This window comes from Podarcis raffonei, chromosome 17 (assembly GCF_027172205.1).
Source record: "Podarcis raffonei isolate rPodRaf1 chromosome 17, rPodRaf1.pri, whole genome shotgun sequence".
Taxonomy (NCBI): Eukaryota; Metazoa; Chordata; class Lepidosauria; order Squamata; family Lacertidae; genus Podarcis; species Podarcis raffonei.
Genome location: NC_070618.1, coordinates 1393898 through 1415698, shown reverse-complemented (window position 1 = coordinate 1415698; position 21801 = coordinate 1393898). Strand labels below are relative to the sequence as shown.

At 42.7% G+C, this 21801-nt stretch overlaps 1 protein-coding gene across 1 annotated transcript in view; it reads left to right on the top strand.

Annotated features, from left to right (window-relative positions):
* Positions 1-21801, top strand: part of ADGRL3 (adhesion G protein-coupled receptor L3) — a 505316-nt gene that overhangs the window by 297570 nt on the left and 185945 nt on the right. Inside the window, exons 6-7 of the mRNA XM_053370359.1 lie at positions 17722-17736; positions 20347-21147. Of these exons, the coding sequence (XP_053226334.1) occupies positions 17722-17736; positions 20347-21147 (816 nt within the window). The remainder of the gene's footprint in view (positions 1-17721; positions 17737-20346; positions 21148-21801) is intronic.

Sequence of the window (21801 nt, the reverse complement as noted above, 5' to 3'; positions counted from 1 at the left end):
AAACCTTTCCAGATACACGCCTCATGTACTCATCCACTGACCTTTACATCTTCACTTTTATGGGATTTGAAGGGATTCTGGGGTTTAAAGTCTCTTTGTCTTTCGTAGAGAAGCTTCGTTTGATGAATTCAGGGGTCCTTGCTGAGGTCTATTATACCGTTCGGGATGGGGATTTTCCGGGGATTTTCCAGGGTTCTGAACTAATCATTTGTCATAGAGGCAAGGCCATTGTAGGCTGTCCAAGTGCTAACTGAATAAGGTCACCTCCAGGCTCTCCTCATTTTGCAGGAGAGATTCAAATGCATACCACAAATTTAGGGTTGCACTATTAAAGTGGATAAAGTGCTCTGTTGACCTGGTGCAACAAATACACCTTAAAAAAAACCCAGACTTTTTGTGGTTAGGGAACTGATGGAGAAATGCACTGTAAAGTATGGGATTCCATTCTGAAGGAAATCAGCCCTGAGTGCTCACTGGAAGGGCAGATCCTGAAGCTGGGGCTCCAAGACTTTGGGCACCTCATGAGAAGGGAAGACTCCCTGGAAAATACCCTGATGTTGGGAAAGATGGAGGGCACAAGGAGAAGGGGACGACAGAGGACGAGATGGTGGGACCGTGTTCTCAAAGCTACGAACATGCGTTTGACCAAACTGCGGGAGGCAGTGGGAGACAGGAGTGCCTGGTGTGCTCTGGTCCAGGGGGTCACGAAGAGTCGGACATGACTGAACGACTAAACAACAACAACAAAAGTATGGGATAGATGGATAATTAACAGGAAGCCTTTTAAATACCATGCAAGCAAATTGGGATGAAAGTTCATTGTTTTATAAGCAAATCAGAATTAACAAAGACTGCACATATTCTAACCTCCCTGAATTCTGTGCAAGTGAGTCAGGACGAATGCTCAATAAATTGGCTGTCTGGGAGCCCAGAGTGGTGACATACGTGCGTCTGCAATCTCCCAAATGTATTTGCATTGGGCAGTATTGTTTGCTGAGGCCCAGTACTGTGTACCCCAGTTTGTCCTGCTTTGACTGGAGACATTTAATCCCTCTATCTACCATATTCACTAAAAATAAAGAACACACAAAACAAACATTCACTTATTGAGATGCAGGCAACTCCCCATATGCACGGCAGTTGCCTTCTGACCCCGCTCCCTTCTGTGCCCTTCTGGGCCTGAAAATGGTGTGCGCATTGGTGGTCACGTTCCAATCAAACGCATGCAAAATGGTCATCGCCTGTATAACATAGTCTCAAATAGGTCTGAAGAAGAAGAGTTTGGATTTGATATCCCACTTTATCACTACCCAAAGGAGTCTCAAAGCGGCTAACATTCTCCTTTCCCTTCCTCCCCAAAACAAACACTCTATGGGGTGAGTGGGGCTGAGAGACTTCAGAGAAGTGTGACTGGCCCAAGGTCACCCAGCAGCTGCAGGTGGAGGAGCAGGGAATCGAACCCGGTTCACCATATTACGAGTCTACCGCTCTTAACCACTACACCACACTGGCTCAGTCTGAGTGACCTTATCAAAGCCAATTACCCCGAGCTTCTGGAGGCATTTCTTGTACGTCCCAGGAGGTCAGATTTTTCTAGCGCTGTCACTCGTGATAGGTGGTATTGAACTTTGGACTGAAGCATGCAAAGTATGGGGTCTGCCATTGAGCTCTGCGACCCCTTCCCTTATAATTTCCTCTTCAAACAGGCGCGTGAGGCTGCCCACACAAATTTAGAGCACCACTTGCTTAGAGATAAAACAATCTGATAAAACAATGCCGTAAAGCAGTGCGCTCAAATATTGATATATTTTGTCACAGCGAAGGAAGAAATTCTCTAAGGAATACTTTACAATACATCGTTAAGTACACATTCAAATTTGTGTAAAATGACTTTTCACAATGAAACACAGCCTGAATCTCATCATTTAAGAATGGCTAACAGATGGTGCGTGTGGCTGTTTAGAAAAATTAGCAGTGAATGTAAAATTAAAAGCACAGGTCTCTAAACATCGTCAGCTGCAGCAAATGGCAGGGGTGCCCTTTATTACCTGATGATCTATGTTTGTTACAGCATTATGTGGAGCTGTACCTTGCATTAAAAAGTTATCTCATTACATCATGAATAAAAATCTGTTTGGTCCAGTGTACCTGAAGGAGCATCTCCAACTCCATCCTTCTGCCCAGACACTGAGGTCCAGCACCGAGGGCCTTCTGGCGGTTCCCTTGCTGCGAGAAGCCAAGTTACAGGGAACCAGGCAGAGGGCCTTCTTGGTGGTGGCGCCCATCCTGTGGAACGCCCTCCCACCAGATGTCAAAGAGAAAAATAACTACCAAACTTTTAGAAGACATCTGAAGGCAGCCCTGTTTAGGGAAGCTTTTAATGTTTAATAGGTTATTGTATTTTAGTGTTTTGTTGGAAACCGCCCAGAGTGGCTGGGGAAACCCAGCAGATGGGCGGGGTACAAATAAATTATTATTATTATTATTATTATTATTATTATTATTATTATTATTATCATCATCATCATTATCATCATTATCATCATTATTATCATCATCCTCTTTGGCAGCCATCCAAATTGGTCTCATCACTGCCTCCTAGGGAGCGACTTCCATAATTTGATGATGCACTGCGTGAAAGAGTACTTTCTTTTATCTGCCTTAATCTTCTAACAAGGGTTGTGGGTGGCGCTGTGGGTTAAACCACAGAGCCTAGGACTTGCCGACCAGAAAGTTGGTGGTTCGAATCCCCGCGACGGTCCTTTTAATCTTCTAACATTCAGTTTCATTGGATGTCTATGAGCAAACTACGGTTTATGGTGAATGAGCAGTGTGCTGGTGCATACCGCTGAAATTATGTGCCCTTCGCTCCTTCCCCCACTCCAACCCAGGATTTCCCAAACTTGGGTGTCCAGCTGTTTTAGGACTACAAGTCCCATCATCGCTGACCACTGTTCCTCCTAGCTAGGGATGATGGGAGTTGCAGTCCAAAAACAGCTGGAAGTTTGGGAAACCCTCCTTCGGCTCATCCTCAGCTCGTAGGGGACAGGGAATCAACCTGAGGCAGGCTTCACATTATGTGCAAACCAATAGTTGTGCTTTGTTTTCCCCCAAACAAACCACAAGCAGCAAGTAGAGTTTTGTTCTTGGCTTGCAAATAATACATACGGGATATACCTGCCTCTTTGTTCCCTAGTGTTAAACCTATATGTAGACTGCAAGCAATATTTTAGCTCAGTTTGTTAGCCAGTGTACTCATTGGAAATAATTGTGGTTAAGCACCATCTTCAAGAAGCTTAGCAATCTTGCGAACCTCTTCCTGCCTCCCTCAGTAAAAAAACCTCCAGCCTAGATTTGGAAGCAGACGCGCCGCTGACAGCTTTGTTCTATCTTCCCCGCAGAACACGGTTGTTAAAAATGCTGAATAGCAAAATTGGTACTTAGTATGGAAACTGTACTGTAAGAAATGGCTTGATGTGTAACAGCACTGAAAATCTAATCAGAGATGCTTCATTGGGCTGCGAAGTCATTGTTGATGACAACATTTTAACAGGAAAATTGTGCTGTAATTGCTGAAGGAGGCTCTGGCTTTTAAGAGCCACATGACCTCCTGCTACTTATGATGGCAGCACGCAAGACAACCATTTACAGGGGAGGCCTTATTGCTTTTTTGAATAACCCAGGGTGCTTAGGCTGAACCACCCGGAGAATCACAGTCTCCAGCAATGGTGGACAAAGTCCCCTCAGCTGGATTAAAAAAATTAGGTGGGCCGTTATTGGGAAATGCTTAAATTAAAGATCAGTTTTAAAGCATGCTAAACTGACTCACGGTGTCAATGTTGCTTTATTCAATTAAGAGCCATTTTGCTGCAGAGGACCAAATTTGCCTGACCAGGAGTGAGGAGGCGCCAGAGGTTCAAATCCTCACTCAGCCAAAAAGCTGACTTTATGACTTTGGATCACTTCTTATATTTTGGCATGGGCCAAATCCCAGGGTTTGTGCGGCAATGGAAAGAAGGAATGACCCCACTTTGAGGCCTTCTGCTCTTGTGTACCTGCAGCATTCAAAAGCATAAAAAGTTTTGGATCCGTTCTCCTTCATTCAGGAGGACGGAATCTAATCTGCTAAATCCAAAGCTCTTGCTTGCCCCCGAATAATGAGGTTTCTTAAAATTGCTATAACATTTTATCCTTTTAATGTAAGTGGATGGAATTTGCAAGCAAAGGAGCCACTTAAAAGTTGATGACGCCTGCCAGATTTCAGGAAGATTCATGCAGGTGTTTTCATACAGGAGAACTTTAAAATTTATTCCTAAAATAAAGAAAAAAAAAGATCTCTGGCTTTTATTTTCTGCCAGAATTAGATGCAAACTGTAGGTAAGGTCACTGCTTCTGAAAGGATGAAGCCTGCCAAATTTAAGAAATATAAGCACGACTTATATTTGCAATGGCAGACTTTACCATTGGGGGCTGAGAAAATATAAATCTCATTCCCTCTCCTTGTTTGTTTGGCAGGGGGCAATGAGTTTGAAAACTGGTGTCAAGAGGGACATAGCCCTGGAAAGAAACCTTCAAAAGTTCAGACATATAGGTTGAGGGGCCAGCGGTGCAGCAACCCCCGGCGGCGCCTGGGCAGACCAAAGTTGCTGAGCTTTTTTTTAGGGCAGTCACCGATTTCAGGGCCAGGAAGTGGCTTCACCCCCTGCAGCACCCGAAACACCCAGTGTTATGTACTGAAGTTCTCACCCTGGGCCAGCAGGGGGATACTGTAGATAGTTTTCACTCAGGTCCACATATGCAAATAAGGGATTGAAAGTAATGTTCAGTGATTGGATAGTTACAGAAAATGGTTACTGTTGCGTTCTGATGGAGCTCTATATAAGCAGGCTGGCTGAACCCTTCAGTTCAGTTCTGTTCTGGCCTGTGAATAAACAAGAGCTGTTTGGAGAATCACTGTCGCTGCCCTCAAGTTCCCCTGTCACCCAGAATCCGAACCCCCAATGCACAGCAGCCACTGTGACACAGAACAGACCACCCTACAGACCCCTGTGACTCCCTGTGCACCCCCAGGCTGGCTACGCTACTGCTGGGGCCTACTGTTGTAGGTGATTTTGCCTTCGTTATAAAAAAGTGGGAAAGCCAGCTGTTCCTTGCCTTCCCATTTCCTGATCAGCCTTTGCAGGAATAGACTTACAGAGGCAAAGAGCTTGCAGGCGGAAGTGTGTAGCCCATATAGGCCAGAAAATTTAGTAGAGACTTCATCCATACAAAGGACCTGAGGGCTGCATACATATAATTCTATATTTGCTCAACTCATGTCCAAACTTTGCTTTCTATGTCTCGTGTCACAGCAGGTGAATCTGCGTATGTTAGAAAAAACTACCAGTCCAAAGCCTCAGTGTAGTCACGTTTGCAGTTCTTGATTTTATTCGTTTGTGTTTAAGCTGGATTTCATTGAAAGCTTCATTATGAAAAGCAGGCGTTTGGAAGGGCTTATTATTGGACAGCCACCTTTGCCCTACTCTTTGCTGGGGTCCAGTTTCCTGGAGCCTTTAATTATACTATACTTTTTCACTTGTTGTTGTTCAGTCGTTTAGTCGTGTCTGCCTCTTTGTGACCCCCTGGACCAGAGCACGCCAGGCACTCCTGTCTTCCACTGCCTCCTGCAGTTTGGTCAAACTTATGTTGGTAGCTTGGAGAACACTGTCCCACCATCTCGTCCTCTGTCGTCCCCTTCTCCTTGTGCCCTCCATCTTTCCCAGCATCAGGGTCTTTTCCAGGGAGTCTTCTCTTCTCATGAGGTGGCCAAAGTCTTGGAGCCTCAGCTTCAGGATCTGTCCTTCCAGTGAGCACTCAGGGCTGATTTCCTTCAGAATGGAGAGGTTGGATCTTCTTGCAGTCCATGGGACTCTTAAGAGTCTCCTCCAGCACCATAATTCAAAAGCATCCATTCTTTGGTGATCAGCCTTCTTTGTGGTCCAGCTTTCACTTCCATACATCACTACTGGGAAAACCATAGCTTTTACTATGCGGACCTCTGTTGGCAAGGTGATGTCTCTACTTTTTCACTTAAGGGACCCATAATACTGCAATATCTTTTTTTTTAAAAAAAAATATTTTTTATTAGATTTTCCATAAAAAAAAATTTTTACAAAATTATACATCCATTTTTAACTTAAACCCTTTTTTCCAGAACTTCCCTCGTCTCACATTTCCCAATATTATATTGCACTCAAATACTCTTAATCACATCATATTTTTTAAACAATATTTCTAACAGTAATTTCACAGAGCTTCTTGAAAGCCAACGAACGTTATTTGCTCATCACAGAAATTTTTGATATACTCTGTAAATTTCTTCCGGTCTTCGGAGAATCTCTGGTCACGTTGGTTCCTAATTCTCCCCATCAATCTGTCCATTTCTGCGTATTCCAATACTGCAATATCTTAGTCATCCTAGCTCATATACTCATCAAGCATCATATCAGAACAGGACATCCAGGCTTGAAGCAGAGATCTCATATCAGGGGCTGATGATCACCAAATTTGCCCTGACTTGACTCAGATGGCCCGGAGTTGTTTACCATAGCTGCGTATTTACAGGGCTACTTGGAAAGCATATTTGCTGCTGTGATAACAGACCTGGCAGATATATCAAGCATAGCAACATGCTGTCAAAAGCTTACCTGGCTGTCAGGTGCACAAGCGTGACGGAAAGAGAAAGATCCTTCCGTTGAAGTGCGGGGAAAGAAAGACGTTTCAGCCTTTAAAGGACCCTGACTAGTGGCAGTCAATAAATGCTCATTTTATGACCCCAGAGTTCTTGACTCTGTGTTCAGTTTGCTAGGGATGATGGATAGTTTTCAGGTACCATCCCCATAGACTCCATGACAGATAACTACCTATGGCTGTACAAGGAAAGATAAACTATCATATTAAAGCAGAGCATCTAGATCTGCAGTCGTTGTGCCACCCCCTGCTCTGAGATGCTCTGGCACACTCCCCTGGGGCACCTCATCACAAGACGTACAGTTCTGAGCTGGGTTTTTGCTGGGTATTTCAGTAATCCCCCTTTATCCCCACTGCCACCACAGATAATATTTATCTGAGTACTCCACCCCTAGCATAGCTAAATAATAGGTGTATGGTATAATTCAATTAATTTATGAAACAAGAAACAAGCGTTTTATGATTACTTAGTGTACATAAGCATATGGGTTCAGTCTTTTCTTTATCTTAATGTGTTACTTTATTACGTAAATAAAGTAATTATGCGGGTGGCACTGTGGTCTAAACCACTGAGACTCTTGGGCTTGCCGATCAGAAGGTCAGCGGTTCGAATCCCCACAACAGGGTGAGCTCCTGTTGCTCTGTCCCAGCTCCTGCCAACCTAGCAATTCGGAAGCATGCCAGTGCAAGTAGATAAATAGGTACCGCTCTGGCGGGAAGGTAAACGGCGTTTCCGTGCGCTGCTCTGGTGTTGGTGTTCCGTTGCGCCAGAAGCGGCTTAGTCATGCTGGTCACATGACCCAGAAAGCTGTCTGTGGACAAATACCGACTTCCTCGGCCTCAAAGCGAGATGAGCGCCGTAACCCCACCCCAACGCCTTTGACTGGACTTAACTGACCAGGGTCCTTTTTTTATTACATAAGGTAACAATGGCTAATATAATACCGATCCTGTTTTAAACTATCCAACCCTGCTTCACACCCACAATGAATTATTATTATATTATGTATTTCTCACACCTTTTACCACCTACTCCAGACTCCACTCCAACCCAACCAACCCTGGAGGTGCAACAATAAAACTGCAAAGCTAAGCAGGTCCGGCATGGTTTCAAATTGGATGGGGGACCCTCTTGTGATCCTTGCATTGCAGAGGGTTTGATTGGATGATGCTCAGGGTCCCTTGCAACTCTATGATTCTAACCCTCAACTCTCCTTCAGCTGAACTCAAAACGCTATCCTCCTGACAACCACAACCCTCCCCTTCCCTCAGCACCTTGCCTCTTCCCCACCCCGTCCAGAAAAGTGGCAGTGATACTGGTGTCAGGATAACACCGCCCCAACCACTTCTGCTTAATTCTGTAACTAAATACAGTGGTACCTCAGTTTTCAAACAGAATCCGTTCTGGAATGTCATTCGAGTTCCGAAACGTTCAAAAACCAAAAACTCAATATGGAAGCCTCAATACGGAAGCTGCGTGGCATGTTCAACTTCCAAAGCATGTTCCAAAACTGAAGCATTTATTTCCGGGTTTACAGCATTCGAAAACCAAAACATTCATCAACAGAGACGTTCAAAAACCTAGGTACCACTGTATATACTTCAGTTTGCATTTTATCACAAATTACACGTTTCAATAATATTTTATTACAAGCTACATTCCCAAATACATATTCAATGTACTCCTTTCTAAAATATTTTATTCTAAAATGTACATTTTTGCCTGCATCTCGAGCTGAGAACTGTATCACAAAAATTGGATAAGTGTGAAATCTGATGGATAATTGTGTTCCAACCTGCGTATAATGCCAGGACGTGTACATTAGGTTAGTTTGCTTAGAAAATGTGGGTCAAATGAAATTCTCCTCCATCTTTGGCCTTAGGCGAGCAATATATTTTGCACCAGAGCTGACGAACGAACGCAGGGCTCTAGCTAGTGCAAGTGTTGTTGGTTTTATAACACATGTGAAGAGCCAGGGCTCATATACTTGGCAGAGAAATATAGTGGGAAGTAGTGCATAAAACATTCCTCATGTCAAATCTCATGCAGGGCTGGCTGACTGGTTATTAGCAAAAGATATTGCAAGACTCACACTGAGCACTGGTGTTTTCACCGGCCAGCTTTGTATATGAACTTTAGAGTATCATAAAAGCACACCTCAAATGAGAGGTGCATTTTTAAAGTTGCCAGCACTTTTCCAGCTCTTTAATACACACACATTAAAAAAAAACTGACAGTACAAAGAACTTAAGGTATCATTTATTAATGGGTTTATTAAATTAACTTTAGAACCTTCTTACCAGTCTTTCGGTAATTAATGATCTCGCTCTAATAGCATGTAAATTTATAACAGTGTTCTGACAAATCTTTTTTATTTCCTCACCCTTCCCAAATTTCTTCCATTGCACCTTGTGCGCATTAATATTAGGTCGCAAACTCTTAATATTTTCTGATGGAATTGCTAATGGAAAGATCAAAACAAAAAATATTATTTTAGGGTGAATATTCAGCTTGTTACCATTTCATCAAACCACTACAATTTTCCTTGTGATAGTTCGCCCCCCACAATCATCACATTGTGTGTATTAACCATAAGATTCTGTGATGTCAAAATTCCCAAATGATTAATACTATTATTCTCCTGGTTTGCCTGCGTAATATATTTTTATTTCTATGTTTAACTGTTTGTCATTATTAATTCCCAGCATTTCCAGTTGCATTTGATTAATTTTATACACTACAATTCATAATTCCTTACAGAACATCTTTGACAATTCATTGTATTAATTTTTTGCAATGTTTTTATTGTACTTTTATATATTGCTATACACCTCCTTGGGACGCGGGTGGTGCTGTGGGTTAAACCACAGAGCCTAGGACTTGCTGATCAGAAGGTCATCAGTTCGAATCCCGCGACGGGGTGAGCTCCCATTGCTCGATCCCTGCTCCTGCCAACCTAGCAGTTCGAAAGCACGTCAAAGTGCATGTAGATAAATAGGTAGCACTCCAGCGGGAAGGGAAACAGCATTTCCGTGCGCTGCTCTGGTTCGCCAGAAGTGGCTTAGTCCTGCTGGCCACATGACCCAGAAGCTGTATGCCGGCTCTCTTGGCCAATAAAGTGAGATGAGCGCCGCAACCCCAGAGTCGGCCATGACTGGACCTAATGGTCAGGGGTCCCTTTACCTTTACCTTTATACACCTCCTTGATATTTCGTATGAGTTGATATCTATCTATCTATCTATCATCTATCTATCTATCTATCTATCATCTATCTATCTATCTATCTATCTATCTATCTATCTATCATCTGTCTGTCTATCTATCTATCTTGGGCCACCTGAATTGGAATTTCCCAAGGAGCCAATGGAACTGAAGTCGTGCCCCACAGATTTGTGCGAATTTGAGACCAAACTCCATCTCTGATGGTGCTAAATAACTACTACTACTACTACTACTACTTTATTTAGCGGCAGGTTCCACCTTCTCGATGGTTCTGAACTTCCACTATAAAACAACTAGCTGGTGCAGACTAGCTAGGGTTTAAACCAGATATGCGGACTGGCAATAAAAACCCAGGATATTTGTCTATTTAGGAGTTATCTGCAGGCATTCAGAGTGTGAGATACACTAGATGGTGCTGTTGACCTATACTGGAATATACGGGGTTGTCAGAAGGTGTTTTAAATATCATTTAGGATGCCCAAGCCAGTGACACATTTCCATCTCCAAATTTCTTTTGAGACCCAGCATCAACAAAATAAATAATAGAAGGAATCAAGCTGTTATTATAATTATCTGTTATATTAATTGCCTTTTAGATAGTATCCTTTTACTGTTTGCCCTTACTTAATCTTTTTCAATCATCTTCAGCCTGTTAGCCACCACTGTAGCTAGAATCTTACCGCTGGCATTAACAGTGAAATTTATTTTTGGGACTACACAATTTCTTACTGGGTTTGGGGCTTTAATATTTAGGTTTTCTTTGTTTCAGTCCAAGAAGCAATATTTATAATATAAATATAATATAAACAAACAGTCCCCTGCAAACTGGTGTTATTATTGAAACTATAAACGTAATGGAATTCTACTGTTCAGGCATCAGGCCCTGCAGTCTTGTTTAATGTATTAAAATTAAATAATGTTCTTGGGCCTGTTGACTTAACAGCGCAATAGTAGCTACTATTTCTTGTATAGCAGTTACTATCTTGAGAAATCCACTTGCAGCTTTTCCTTATGCTGTTGGGAAGAAAATGGAATATTTACCTGTCAAAGTTTCTATCTTGGACTGCTGCGGTTTGTCAAAATGATGGACAGATTCATCTGTTGGCTTTTATCCACCTTGATTCCTAATCTGAGCTGAGGCAGGGGGAAATTCCAAGTTATTCAAAGGAAAGTTCGCTTATTTCTAGTGCAGTCACTGTGATCACATTCGGAGTCTTCCCTCTCTATAATTTTATATAGCAGATTGTTTAAACACCCTTATCTCAGCTGCTAATCTTCATTGGAAATTCAGAAAACACTGTCCTGTGGACTGTTATTCTGCCACCAGCGGATACAGTCATACCTTGGAAGTCGAACGGAATCTGTTCCAGAAGTCCTTTCGACTTCCAAAACGTTCGTAAACCATAGCGCGGCTTCTGATTGACTGCAGGAAGTTCCTGCAGCCAATCAGAAGCCACGAAAGCCCCATCAGATGTTCGGCTTCCAAAAATAGTTTGCAAACCAGGTTTGCGGTGTTTGGGAGCCAAAACATTTGATAACTAAGCTGTTCGGAAACCAAGGTATGACTGTGTTGTCTTACTCTGAACACCCCCTTCCCCATTGCTGAAGGCTTCCCTTTCCCTCTGTTACTGTATTCTGTAGTCCCTTTTACTACAATATCCTGTGTCCTACGCGGGTTTCTGAAGGAGACTATGTCAAATCAAAACTTTCGTGTTACAGTCCATAACCAGCATTAAGAAGTCTATGTTAGAAAGCTGGCCAGAGCAGTTTCGTCCAGGCAAAAAGCAAACATAAATGTCTTTAATCAGATCTGGCTGTAATTAATACAGAATTACAACAATTCAAAAAACATTTAGCAGTATTTACTACCTGGGTACACAGTTGCAGAGGAGGTCTGGAAAGGAAGCTGTTCACTGGGGTTTTGTGCCCATGTGGCGCTGTGGGTTAAACCACAGAGCCTAGGACTTGCCGATCGGAAGGTCGACAGTTCGAATCCCCACGACGGGGTGAGCTCCCGTTGCTCGGTCCCTGCTCCTGCCAACCTAGCAGTTCGAAAGCACATCAAAGTGCAAGTAGATAAATAGGGAAGGTAAATGGCGGGAAGGTAAATGGTGTTTCCGTGCGCTGCTCTAGTTCGTCAGAAGCGGCTTAGTCATGCTGGCCACATGACCCGGAAGCTGTACGCCGGCTCCCTGGGCCAGTAAAGCGAGATGAGCGCCGCAACCCCAGAGTCGGCCATGACTGGACCTAATGGTCAGGGGTCCCTTTACCTTTACCTAACTGGCCTGCCTGTGTGCTAAAATCAAGAATTAACTGTCCCCATGCAGAGATTAATTTTCTTAGGGAATCTCCCTAAAATCAAAAACGAGGAGAATGATTTACCATAGACAGGTATCGCAAAATATCAACTTTACAGGAATAGTTGGAAGGTGTGGAGGCTGTTGCAATGCGTGATATACACATTCAGGATGCTTCTGCCGTAGTGTGGCATAACTGCTTTTAAATTACTGCCTCAACAAAAAGCATTGGGTATTAACAATCATTGCTTGTATTTAAACCATTAAGACTGCAGTCCATTTGGGATTTGCTTTGGAGTAAGCCTCATTGAACAATGGGATTTTCTTCTAAGCAAACAAGCGTAGGATTGTGCTGCGTGAGATGGCTTCAGCCCTGCACTGCTACCAATAGATTTGAGGTAATGAGGATCATAAATACATTTGAATGATATTTCCCTTCATTTGGTTCTGGCAGCTGCAGAGGCAATCTGTGTCATCTGAAGGATCAAATGTTTTTCTTGTGGAGATTAAATATGAGCTGTATTAATCATAGGAAGGAAAATGGGCTCTAGGGACACCCGTACAAGATAGCACAGTCGTGCTTTTGATTTGCTTCTGACCTCTTATGGACTGAAGAACTTGACGGGTGATGAATTACAGCGCAGCAGGAAAAGCCAAGCTATAGCATATGGCTGAATTCTAATTTTCCCCCAAGGAGAAAAGTCCAAAATGACCCTAAGATGCATTTTAAGTCTTGGGATGTGTCATTTCTGAATGATATTAAGACAGCAAAGAAAGCAGAAAGGAGTCATTTTATATTGAAGGCTTGTATGAAAAATCAATGCAGAGCTTTCTTTCATGGATGAACTAAATAACACCAGACCCAGTAAAGACTTTAGGAAGGGGCACTGCTTACATTCTCTTATTTATTGCATTTTTATCCTCCCCATCCTTCAAGGAGCTTAGGACAGCGTACATGGGGCTGTTCTGTTCTATTAATGTGTACAATAACTCTGGAAGGCCTGTCAGGGTGGTTTGCTCAAGTAGTCAGCCAGACATTCCCAGTAAAGGTAAAGGTAAAGGTACCCCTGCCCGTACGGGCCAGTCGTGTCCGACTCTAGGGTTGTGCGCCCATCTCACTTAAGAGGCCGGGGGCCAGCGCTGTCTGGAGACACTTCCGGGTCACGTAGCCAGTGTGACGAAGCTGCTCTGGCGTGCCAGCGCAGCACACGGAAACACCGTTTACCTTCCCGTTAGTAAGCGGCCCCTATTTATCTACTTGCACTTGGGGGTGCTTTCGAACTGCTAGGTGGGCAGGAGCTGGGATGGGAGCTCACCCCGCCGCGGGGATTCGAACCGCCGACCATGCGATCGGCAAGCCCTAGGCACTGAGGTTTTACCCACAGCGCCACCCGCCCCCTACATTCCTAGTAAGTTGTTATAAATAATGATTTTATGGTAAGTGCCCATTGAGAGACAATCTTTAGAAAGAAAACTGTCCTCACAAAGTAGACTTTCCAAAAAAGAAAATACCGGAAGTCATCTTTGCATATGATGGTCATATGATGCTATTTTCAAAATTCTACATGTAATAAATTATAGCAGGGGTCGCCAACCTTTTTGGACTAGCAGACACATTTCAAATTTAGAGAGAGTGCCGGGGCCACCAGTCACGAAATGACTGCCATGGAGGGAGTATGGCATAATACAACATTAGAGAGATAACCATCCCTATCTACCTTAGAGCCAGTGTGGTGTAGTGGTTGAGAGCGGTGGACTCGTAATCTGGGGAACCAGGTTCGCTTCCCCGCTCCTCCACATGCAGCTGCTGGGTGACCTTGGGCCAGTCACACTTCTCTGAAGTCTCTCAGCCTCACTCGCCTCACAGAGTGTTTGTTGTGGGGGAGGAAGGGAAAGGAGAATGTTAGCCGCTTTGAGACTGCTTAAAAAGGGAGTGAAACCACTGAACTCACAAACTACCAGTTGGTAGACCATTAATTATCACTACCTTGAGAGAGCTTGACCAGTCAGGGAGCTGTCTCCATGCCTCTGTTATCACCAGGCAGACTTACTCCTTCAGATTGCCTTCTGGCTGTCTGCCAAACCTTAATTGACTCTGTGTGAGTAGCTGCACGTACACAGTTTCCCAACACCCCCTCACAGCTCACACACAGTGCAATTAACTATTTTACCCAACTACCATGGACCGTCAGTTATGTTCTGCTGTTCCCATTTGTTGATCTCGCTCTCTCCCTCCCTCCACCTCTCAGTTTCTGGGCCACCCGTGAGTTCAGGTTGTCAATCCCTGAAATATAGTACATCAGTGAATTAATATGGAGTCCATGTTTTTCAAGGTCAAGGAAACCAAAGGACATGTTATCATGACCATCAAATAAATAGTAATTACTCAAAATGAAATAAAATGGAGGGCATGACCTGTCATTCGCAGTGTAATTCAAAAGCTCTTCTCCACTCAGGTTATTTTTACTGGAGGTAGTTGTGTAAGCTTGATTGATTGATTTGATTTGATTTATTGTATTTCTATAATGTTTCCATTCAAATGAGTGCCAAAGCGGCTTGCAGACAACAAATAACAAGGACATAATAGAAACTTAATTACAGCATGAGGCTAATACACAGGCAGAGGCGGCTACAGCTGGTCATTGCCACGTCCTTCTTCTGATGTAAACATGGGTAGGCTGCAAGTGGAACCCTGAAGAGCACAAGAGCTATTTATAAGGTGGTTGTCAAGATCATCTGGTTGGCTTGGAGTAGAGTACAAGGGCGACCATGAAGTCTTTCAGCACTCTGGAATCGTTGAGAGCTCCAATATAAAAGAGGAGATAACTGAAAAGACTCATAATTCTGCTCAAGCTGGATGGGGTCATCCTGTTTCTTTGCTAAAACACCCAGCTTCACCCAGAGGTGAAATTGATTTCTATCCAAGCATGGACCAAGCAGGGTTTATCCCCAATCATCAAGTGGCTGATTTGGTTCACAGGTTCCTGAATGCAGTCCATCTTAGCAATAAAAGCAAACAGCCAGCCATACCTTTATCTCCACATGCTCTTAAGATATTTGGTGGGGTTAAACGGAATTGGGGTGGGGGAGGGTTTCCCTAAAACTCAGGTATATTCCAGTCTACAGCACATGAATGGCCATGACTCCCAAGTCAATCCGCCTTGGAAGGGACGCCAGGCGGGATTGCCCAGTGTCACCACTGCTGCTTGTGGTGATGATTGAGACTTTAGTTCAAGCCATCCATGCAGACCAGAAGGTAAAAGGAATAAAGCCGTGAGGAATACACCACATTATTGTTTTATTCATGGGTGATGCCCTCCTAATGCACATTAATCCAAGAAAAGGCCATACATGAACTGAAAAAGGGGTTATTGGACTTCCAAGGCGTGCTGAGATTTGAAAAGGATTTTAAGAAGCTGAACATGATAGACTTCAGCATCCCGGCCTCAGAACCAAGGGTGGAGGGGTGACTACAGGAATTCTCTGATTTCCATCTACAAATGGGCAGCTTCTGAGACCTAGGAGAATGGTCCCCTAGGATCAGAGACCGCTTCTGAGGTTGAACTTCACTCTGCTTTTTTAGGGGGTGGGTCATAGGGTTGCCATATTTCTAGAGGTAAAATTCAAGACGCAAAAGTTGTTGAGCTATTTTCACCAGTTGAATTCCAGATGTATGGAAACCCTAGTGAGTCAGTTTCTTTCTTATGTTTTCTTGTGTTTTTAATAATTTTTAGGAGCTGCCCAGAGTGGCGGGGGCAACTCAGTCAGATGGGCGGCATATAAATAATAAAATCATTATTATTATTATTATTATTGTCAGACAAAGACATCTGTAGAGAAATGTATGGGGTGAGTGAGGTTTGGATCTCCCTGCAGTCACCACCACTCTCCATTTTTGTTTTTAAAGCAGGCTGAGTTAGCCTTGCAATGGGTCCCAGCACTACTTAATGTCATTTTGACATAGCTGTCAAGCGTCCCTTATTTGGCGGGACAGTCCCTTATCCCAGCGCCATGTCCCGCTGCTGTCCCTTATTGATGAGGCTTCGTTTGGCTGCTGGCTGAGCTTTCTGCCTTTGGCTCGGAGGGGCTCAGAAGTCGAACACACCTGCGGGCGGAAAATCCCTTATTTTGGCTGCTGATCCCTTATTTTCGCGGCTGCTGGTTCCTTATTTTCAAATCTGTAAGTTGACAGCTATGCATTTTGATAAATGTCAGGTGCTGCCTTGCTGCAAGAACTGTAGGCAGCCAGTTGCACAAGCCCATTCTGTGTGGATTCTCACTTCGTTGTGTTTGCATAACAATGTGCAATGGCTTACCAGCGATGTCAACTGCTGATGCCAAACCCTTGACAAGAGTGTCCCTGTTTTCGTCTGTCAATTATTGGAAGGTGTGGGCCCCACTTCAGACATTACATTCATGTATTCCTTGAAGCCATGCTAAGCAAAATGCAGAAGTAGTCATGAATTCAATCAGATTGTACCTAATTCCATGTGTTGTGTAAAAGCTCCGGTGGGAACAGAACAACCCCTAGGCCAGCAAGCATTGGCGTTAGGAAGGACATACGCGCAGAATGTCCCACTGCAACAGATTGGAAATTTGCTTCTCTGGACGTTTCACGAAAGGCCTTTTGGTATCAGTAAAGGCATGGTTCAAAAAGTGTTGAAATCAGTCAAGCGATTTTAGATTAGCCCTGCGCTCTTTCGTCATTTCAGAATCAGTTCTTAGTTCATCCAAATCTGTATTTCTAATACTTGTCAAATTCCTAACTGCATCCTTGAGAGCAGGAAATGAGTCCAGGTAAAAAAAGGAAGTAATTATTCAATACACAAAGCATGTCTTTTCCTTTGGAACTATTGTTTAATCATACACTGATTTATGTGGATCTAATTACATCATTGGCTAATCAATTACCCTGTGGCATTAGGTAAGGGGTTTTTTTCCCTCTTTTTTTGGTGAGTAGATGACATATGTTATTTGATCTAATGGGAATAACTGCTGTTATGTACATTTATTTCAAGATTTTTTCTGTTTTTTAAAAAACAAAGATGATTTCAGTCTATGTCAACATCTTCTTCGGAAGTTGGAACATATCATTCTTTGGGAGCACTGATACACTGGGGACCAGCCAATTATGAAGAGGCTGTATATTCAAGAATTTCCCCGTCATTCCTGTGTTCAATGGAATCCTAGTCATTAGTCCGACAGAATCAATGAAAACCTTGCACTGACGTTAATGGGTTATGGGTACAATGGTGCATGCTTTTTTAAAAAAAGAAAAAAATTGTAACAAACCTTTATAAGGGTTTGATTTGTATTTTTTAAGGCCTTACAAACTAATGAATGCAGAATGTAGCAGTAAGCAAAATGAAGGCTAAATAGTTCAGTGCAAGAGCAAAAGTGTCTAGCCAATACAATACCATTAATCTGTTCTCTTTTTCTCCTTTCCTGCTTTTCTTCTTTCTCTACAATAGAAGTGGAACAAAAAGGTAATTAAATACCTTTCACATGTTTTTCTATATATACACATACCCATTCTAAGCAATTGCGGGATAAAATATTTAACAGTCTAATGCTTTACTTCATATCCTTTCATCATTAATTTTCGCCATTTTAATCTATTGGTTAAAGTTGTTCGGGGGGGGGGGGTTCTGCTGCTAAGCAATTTCACCTAACATGTCGCCTCTTTCCTGGAAATGTTTACTGGCACCATGCTTCTTTCCACCCCACCCCTTGAAGGATTGAAAATCTATTCCCCTTTCCTTCTGCACCATTTATGGAGCAGTATAAAATAATTTAGAAGGACGCAGTTCTTTTCCTTCCTGCCGTACTTGCATGCAACTTGCTTTCAGTATATCACCAAGGCATCAAGGGTAATTTAAAGCTCCTCAGAAGGTTTATTCCCCTCTGTTATGTTACAGCAGTTTTCTATTTGTCAAGTGTTTAACAGTATAAAGTGCTGTGCAATTTTTATAGGTGGCTTCTGTTCAAAAGGTCGACAGCTAAATTGCATATGCATTGTGCATTAGGCAGATGTTGAATCCAGTGTACATATGAAGGATCAGGATCGTGCCAAAGAGTGTACATTCCATGTCCATTTTGCACAGAGATGTACGCAGGTGACCCAAACCCTCAATTTCTTGGTGGTAAATGGATCCCATGTACATATGAGTGTACGCATGTTGTCCCATGACAATCCAAGATGGCGGTGGGAAGAGTGCCTTGCGTGCATTCAGTCGTCAGATTGTCAGAGGACCAGCATAAAATGGCACTGTGCAATTTCACACTATCATTTACCAATCTGATTTCTGGCTAACAGCACCAATGTTGGTGGAAATGCGTTGCTAAATTGATGTTTGTCCTTGCAGTTTTATTCTGATGAGCTGGGAGCCTTCTTCCCACTGGGAAATCCCATCCTGGTTCCTGTGGGAAGGAGTCCACTAAATGAATTATGGCCAATAATTTGGGGCTTCCAGTTGACTCTGTGCAAGAAAGAGCTGCTTTGCAAAGGTGGCGTTACAGAAAATAGGACTTAGGACACCTTTAATTTTGGATCAATAGCTAGAAATGAAACACAGTCATGGGTGAGCACACACTCTCACACACAAACACACATCAATTTTCGGATTAGCCTTGGTGCTGAAATTCTCAAGTCATTTGTAATGGGAACTGCAGACTATGACATAAGTCCATATAGCTATGTAAAACTGTGTATTCAATCAATTAACAAGTTGTATCCTGTATTTCCCATTAGAAATGAAGCAGAGAGAAAAGGTTCATTTCCCTGTCCATGCCTATTGGGACGCCATTAATTATCAGCCCCTTCAGCTAATGCTATTTGCACTTTAAATGCAAAGATACATTTCATGCCACCGCCAGTTTGATCAGGTGTGAGCAGCTGCCTGTAGGACAGCTGTTTCCCTGCCTTATTTCCCATCAAACTCGGGATATGGGTGCAGGAGCCTGAAACTGAATAGAACCTATCCAGGAATAGGCCTATTAAAAACGTTGAGTATGAAAAAGTGAAAACAAAGGGGGGAAATCTATAATAATCAGGATTTTTTGTTTTTATTAGTTTAAAGCAATTTATTTATTTATTTCATAAAATCTCTATACTGCTTGATCGTGGAAGGAACCTCAAAGTGGTTTACAAAAAAAGATAAAAACAATAAGCATATCACTAAGAGAAGTTTACAACCATCATTTAAAACGTACAAAAAATTAAAACCACAATAGATGGAAACAAATTAAAAATCGCATCAACTTTCTAAACAACTTGGCAGAAATGTCTTCAGCAGGTGCCAAAAGTAATCCAGTGAAGGCACATGCCTTATATCTATGGGCGGAGAGTTCCAAAGTGTCAGTCTTCTTTCAGATCGAGTTCTTTCAGATGCGATCATTGAGAAATGGCAATTGAGAACTGGCAGCTTGGTGTCTAAAACCACGTTTGGTGAGGGGTTACGGGGATGTAAAATTATTTTGAAGTCTGTGGAGTGGATTATTTCAGCTGGTCGATCTTGATTTACTTAAGGCTTTAATTCTCCTGTATTTCAGAGGACTATCCCTATTGATTTAAATCTTGATCCTAGCCTTCCTCCACTGAGCTTTTCCCTTATCCTTTCTCTCTTCCTCTTGGCATATTCATTAAATGTTATTTCTTTACTTCTGTGGCTGCATTCTGTTTAGGTAGCAGCTTCCAAAACCTTTTTCATTATTTAAAGCATTGACCTGCAAGAGGCTTGTTTCCCTTTTGTGTGCTTTTAGAGTTGTTGGGGGGGTTTTTTAGTTGTTGTTTTTTTTAGTTGCTACGGAATTTTTACTTTGCCGTGCAATAATATCTGTTAATTATATAATTTCAAAGGAGGCACATTTGCCAAGGGGCTTTTTGAAAAAGAGGAATGGAGAATAGTTCTCGGGAACTTCCTGTATCCTCTTTTCAGCATGAAAAGCCACTCTCACATTCATATCAGAGTTTAGGAAAGCCTGAATTTCTTTTGAGCTCTCTCTTTGTTCTTGAGCTGTGAACTTCTAAGTGCATGCTAGAGAAGGCCAGCACATTTAGTAACCTGCTTTGTTTTTAACTTTTTCCCTCCCTTCAGTTTTTCTTTGTCCTGGACTACTAAAAGGAGTATATCAGAGTGAACATTTATTTGAATCCGATCACCAGTCAGGAGCCTGGTGTAAGGATCCTTTGCAGGCTTCGGACAAAATTTACTACATGCCATGGACCCCTTACAGAACTGACACTCTAACGGAGTATTCTTCGAAGGATGATTTCATTGCTGGAAGACCAACTACAACATACAAGTTGCCGCACAGGGTGGACGGCACGGGGTTTGTGGTGTATGACGGGGCTTTATTTTTCAACAAGGAACGAACCAGGAACATTGTCAAATTTGACCTACGGACAAGAATTAAAAGTGGGGAAGCCATCATTGCAAATGCCAACTACCACGACACGTCTCCTTACAGGTGGGGAGGCAAGTCTGACATAGACTTGGCCGTGGATGAGAATGGTCTTTGGGTGATCTATGCAACTGAGCAAAACAACGGCAAAATAGTCATTAGTCAGCTGAACCCTTATACCTTGAGGATCGAAGGGACCTGGGACACGTCTTACGACAAGAGGTCGGCTTCCAATGCGTTCATGATCTGTGGCATTTTGTATGTGGTGAAATCGGTCTATGAAGATGATGATAACGAAGCAACAGGTAATAAAATAGACTATATTTACAACACTGAACAAAGCAAAGAAAGTGTCGTGGATGTTCCTTTTCCGAACTCCTACCAGTACATTGCTGCGGTGGATTATAATCCAAGGGACAACCTTCTTTACGTATGGAACAACTACCATGTGGTTAAGTACTCTTTGGATTTTGGACCCATGGACAGCAGAACAGGTAAGGCTTCTTTGTTAAGTTTTTGGGTTTTGCGTCCTATGACTTTACAGCCATGTTGGGCTATGGCTTGGGGCTAAGCTGTGCTGCCTTTTCCTTAACAAAAGCAGCAGCAGGAGGAAGGACTGATTTGGAATGGAACCAAACTGTTTCCCCAATTTAAATTGCCTCCACCTCCCTGAGGTCCTTATTCCTGAGATGGGAGATGTGTATTCATATTGTGGTTAGAACTGCCCATAACATACTTCACCTGCGCATGGCTTCAGATTTGATTCCTGACTTCTCTAGTTTTGATTTGTGTGTGTGTGTGTTTGTGTGGAAAGGGGTGCTGTTTCTCTTTTGTTTATAAGATGTCTTAGCTGCCCCTAACCATAAGGTCCTAGGGCAGGTCAAAGCAATTAAAAAGACAATTATAAAAACAGATGAAATCATCACAATTATCGGACATATAAATCAGTTCCAAATGGAACACAACGATTTATAATTTGAAAGATCTTAGAGGCAGTAGGCCTAGAAAATATTCCAATTTGAGACCCTGAAGAATTATCATCATTGGGACTGTTAGTACTGTGTTAGATGATAGACGGCTGATGTCACTTGGTAGCAGGTTGCGCTGAAATGAATATGTGATTTTTATCCATGCCAGCAGAACACTAT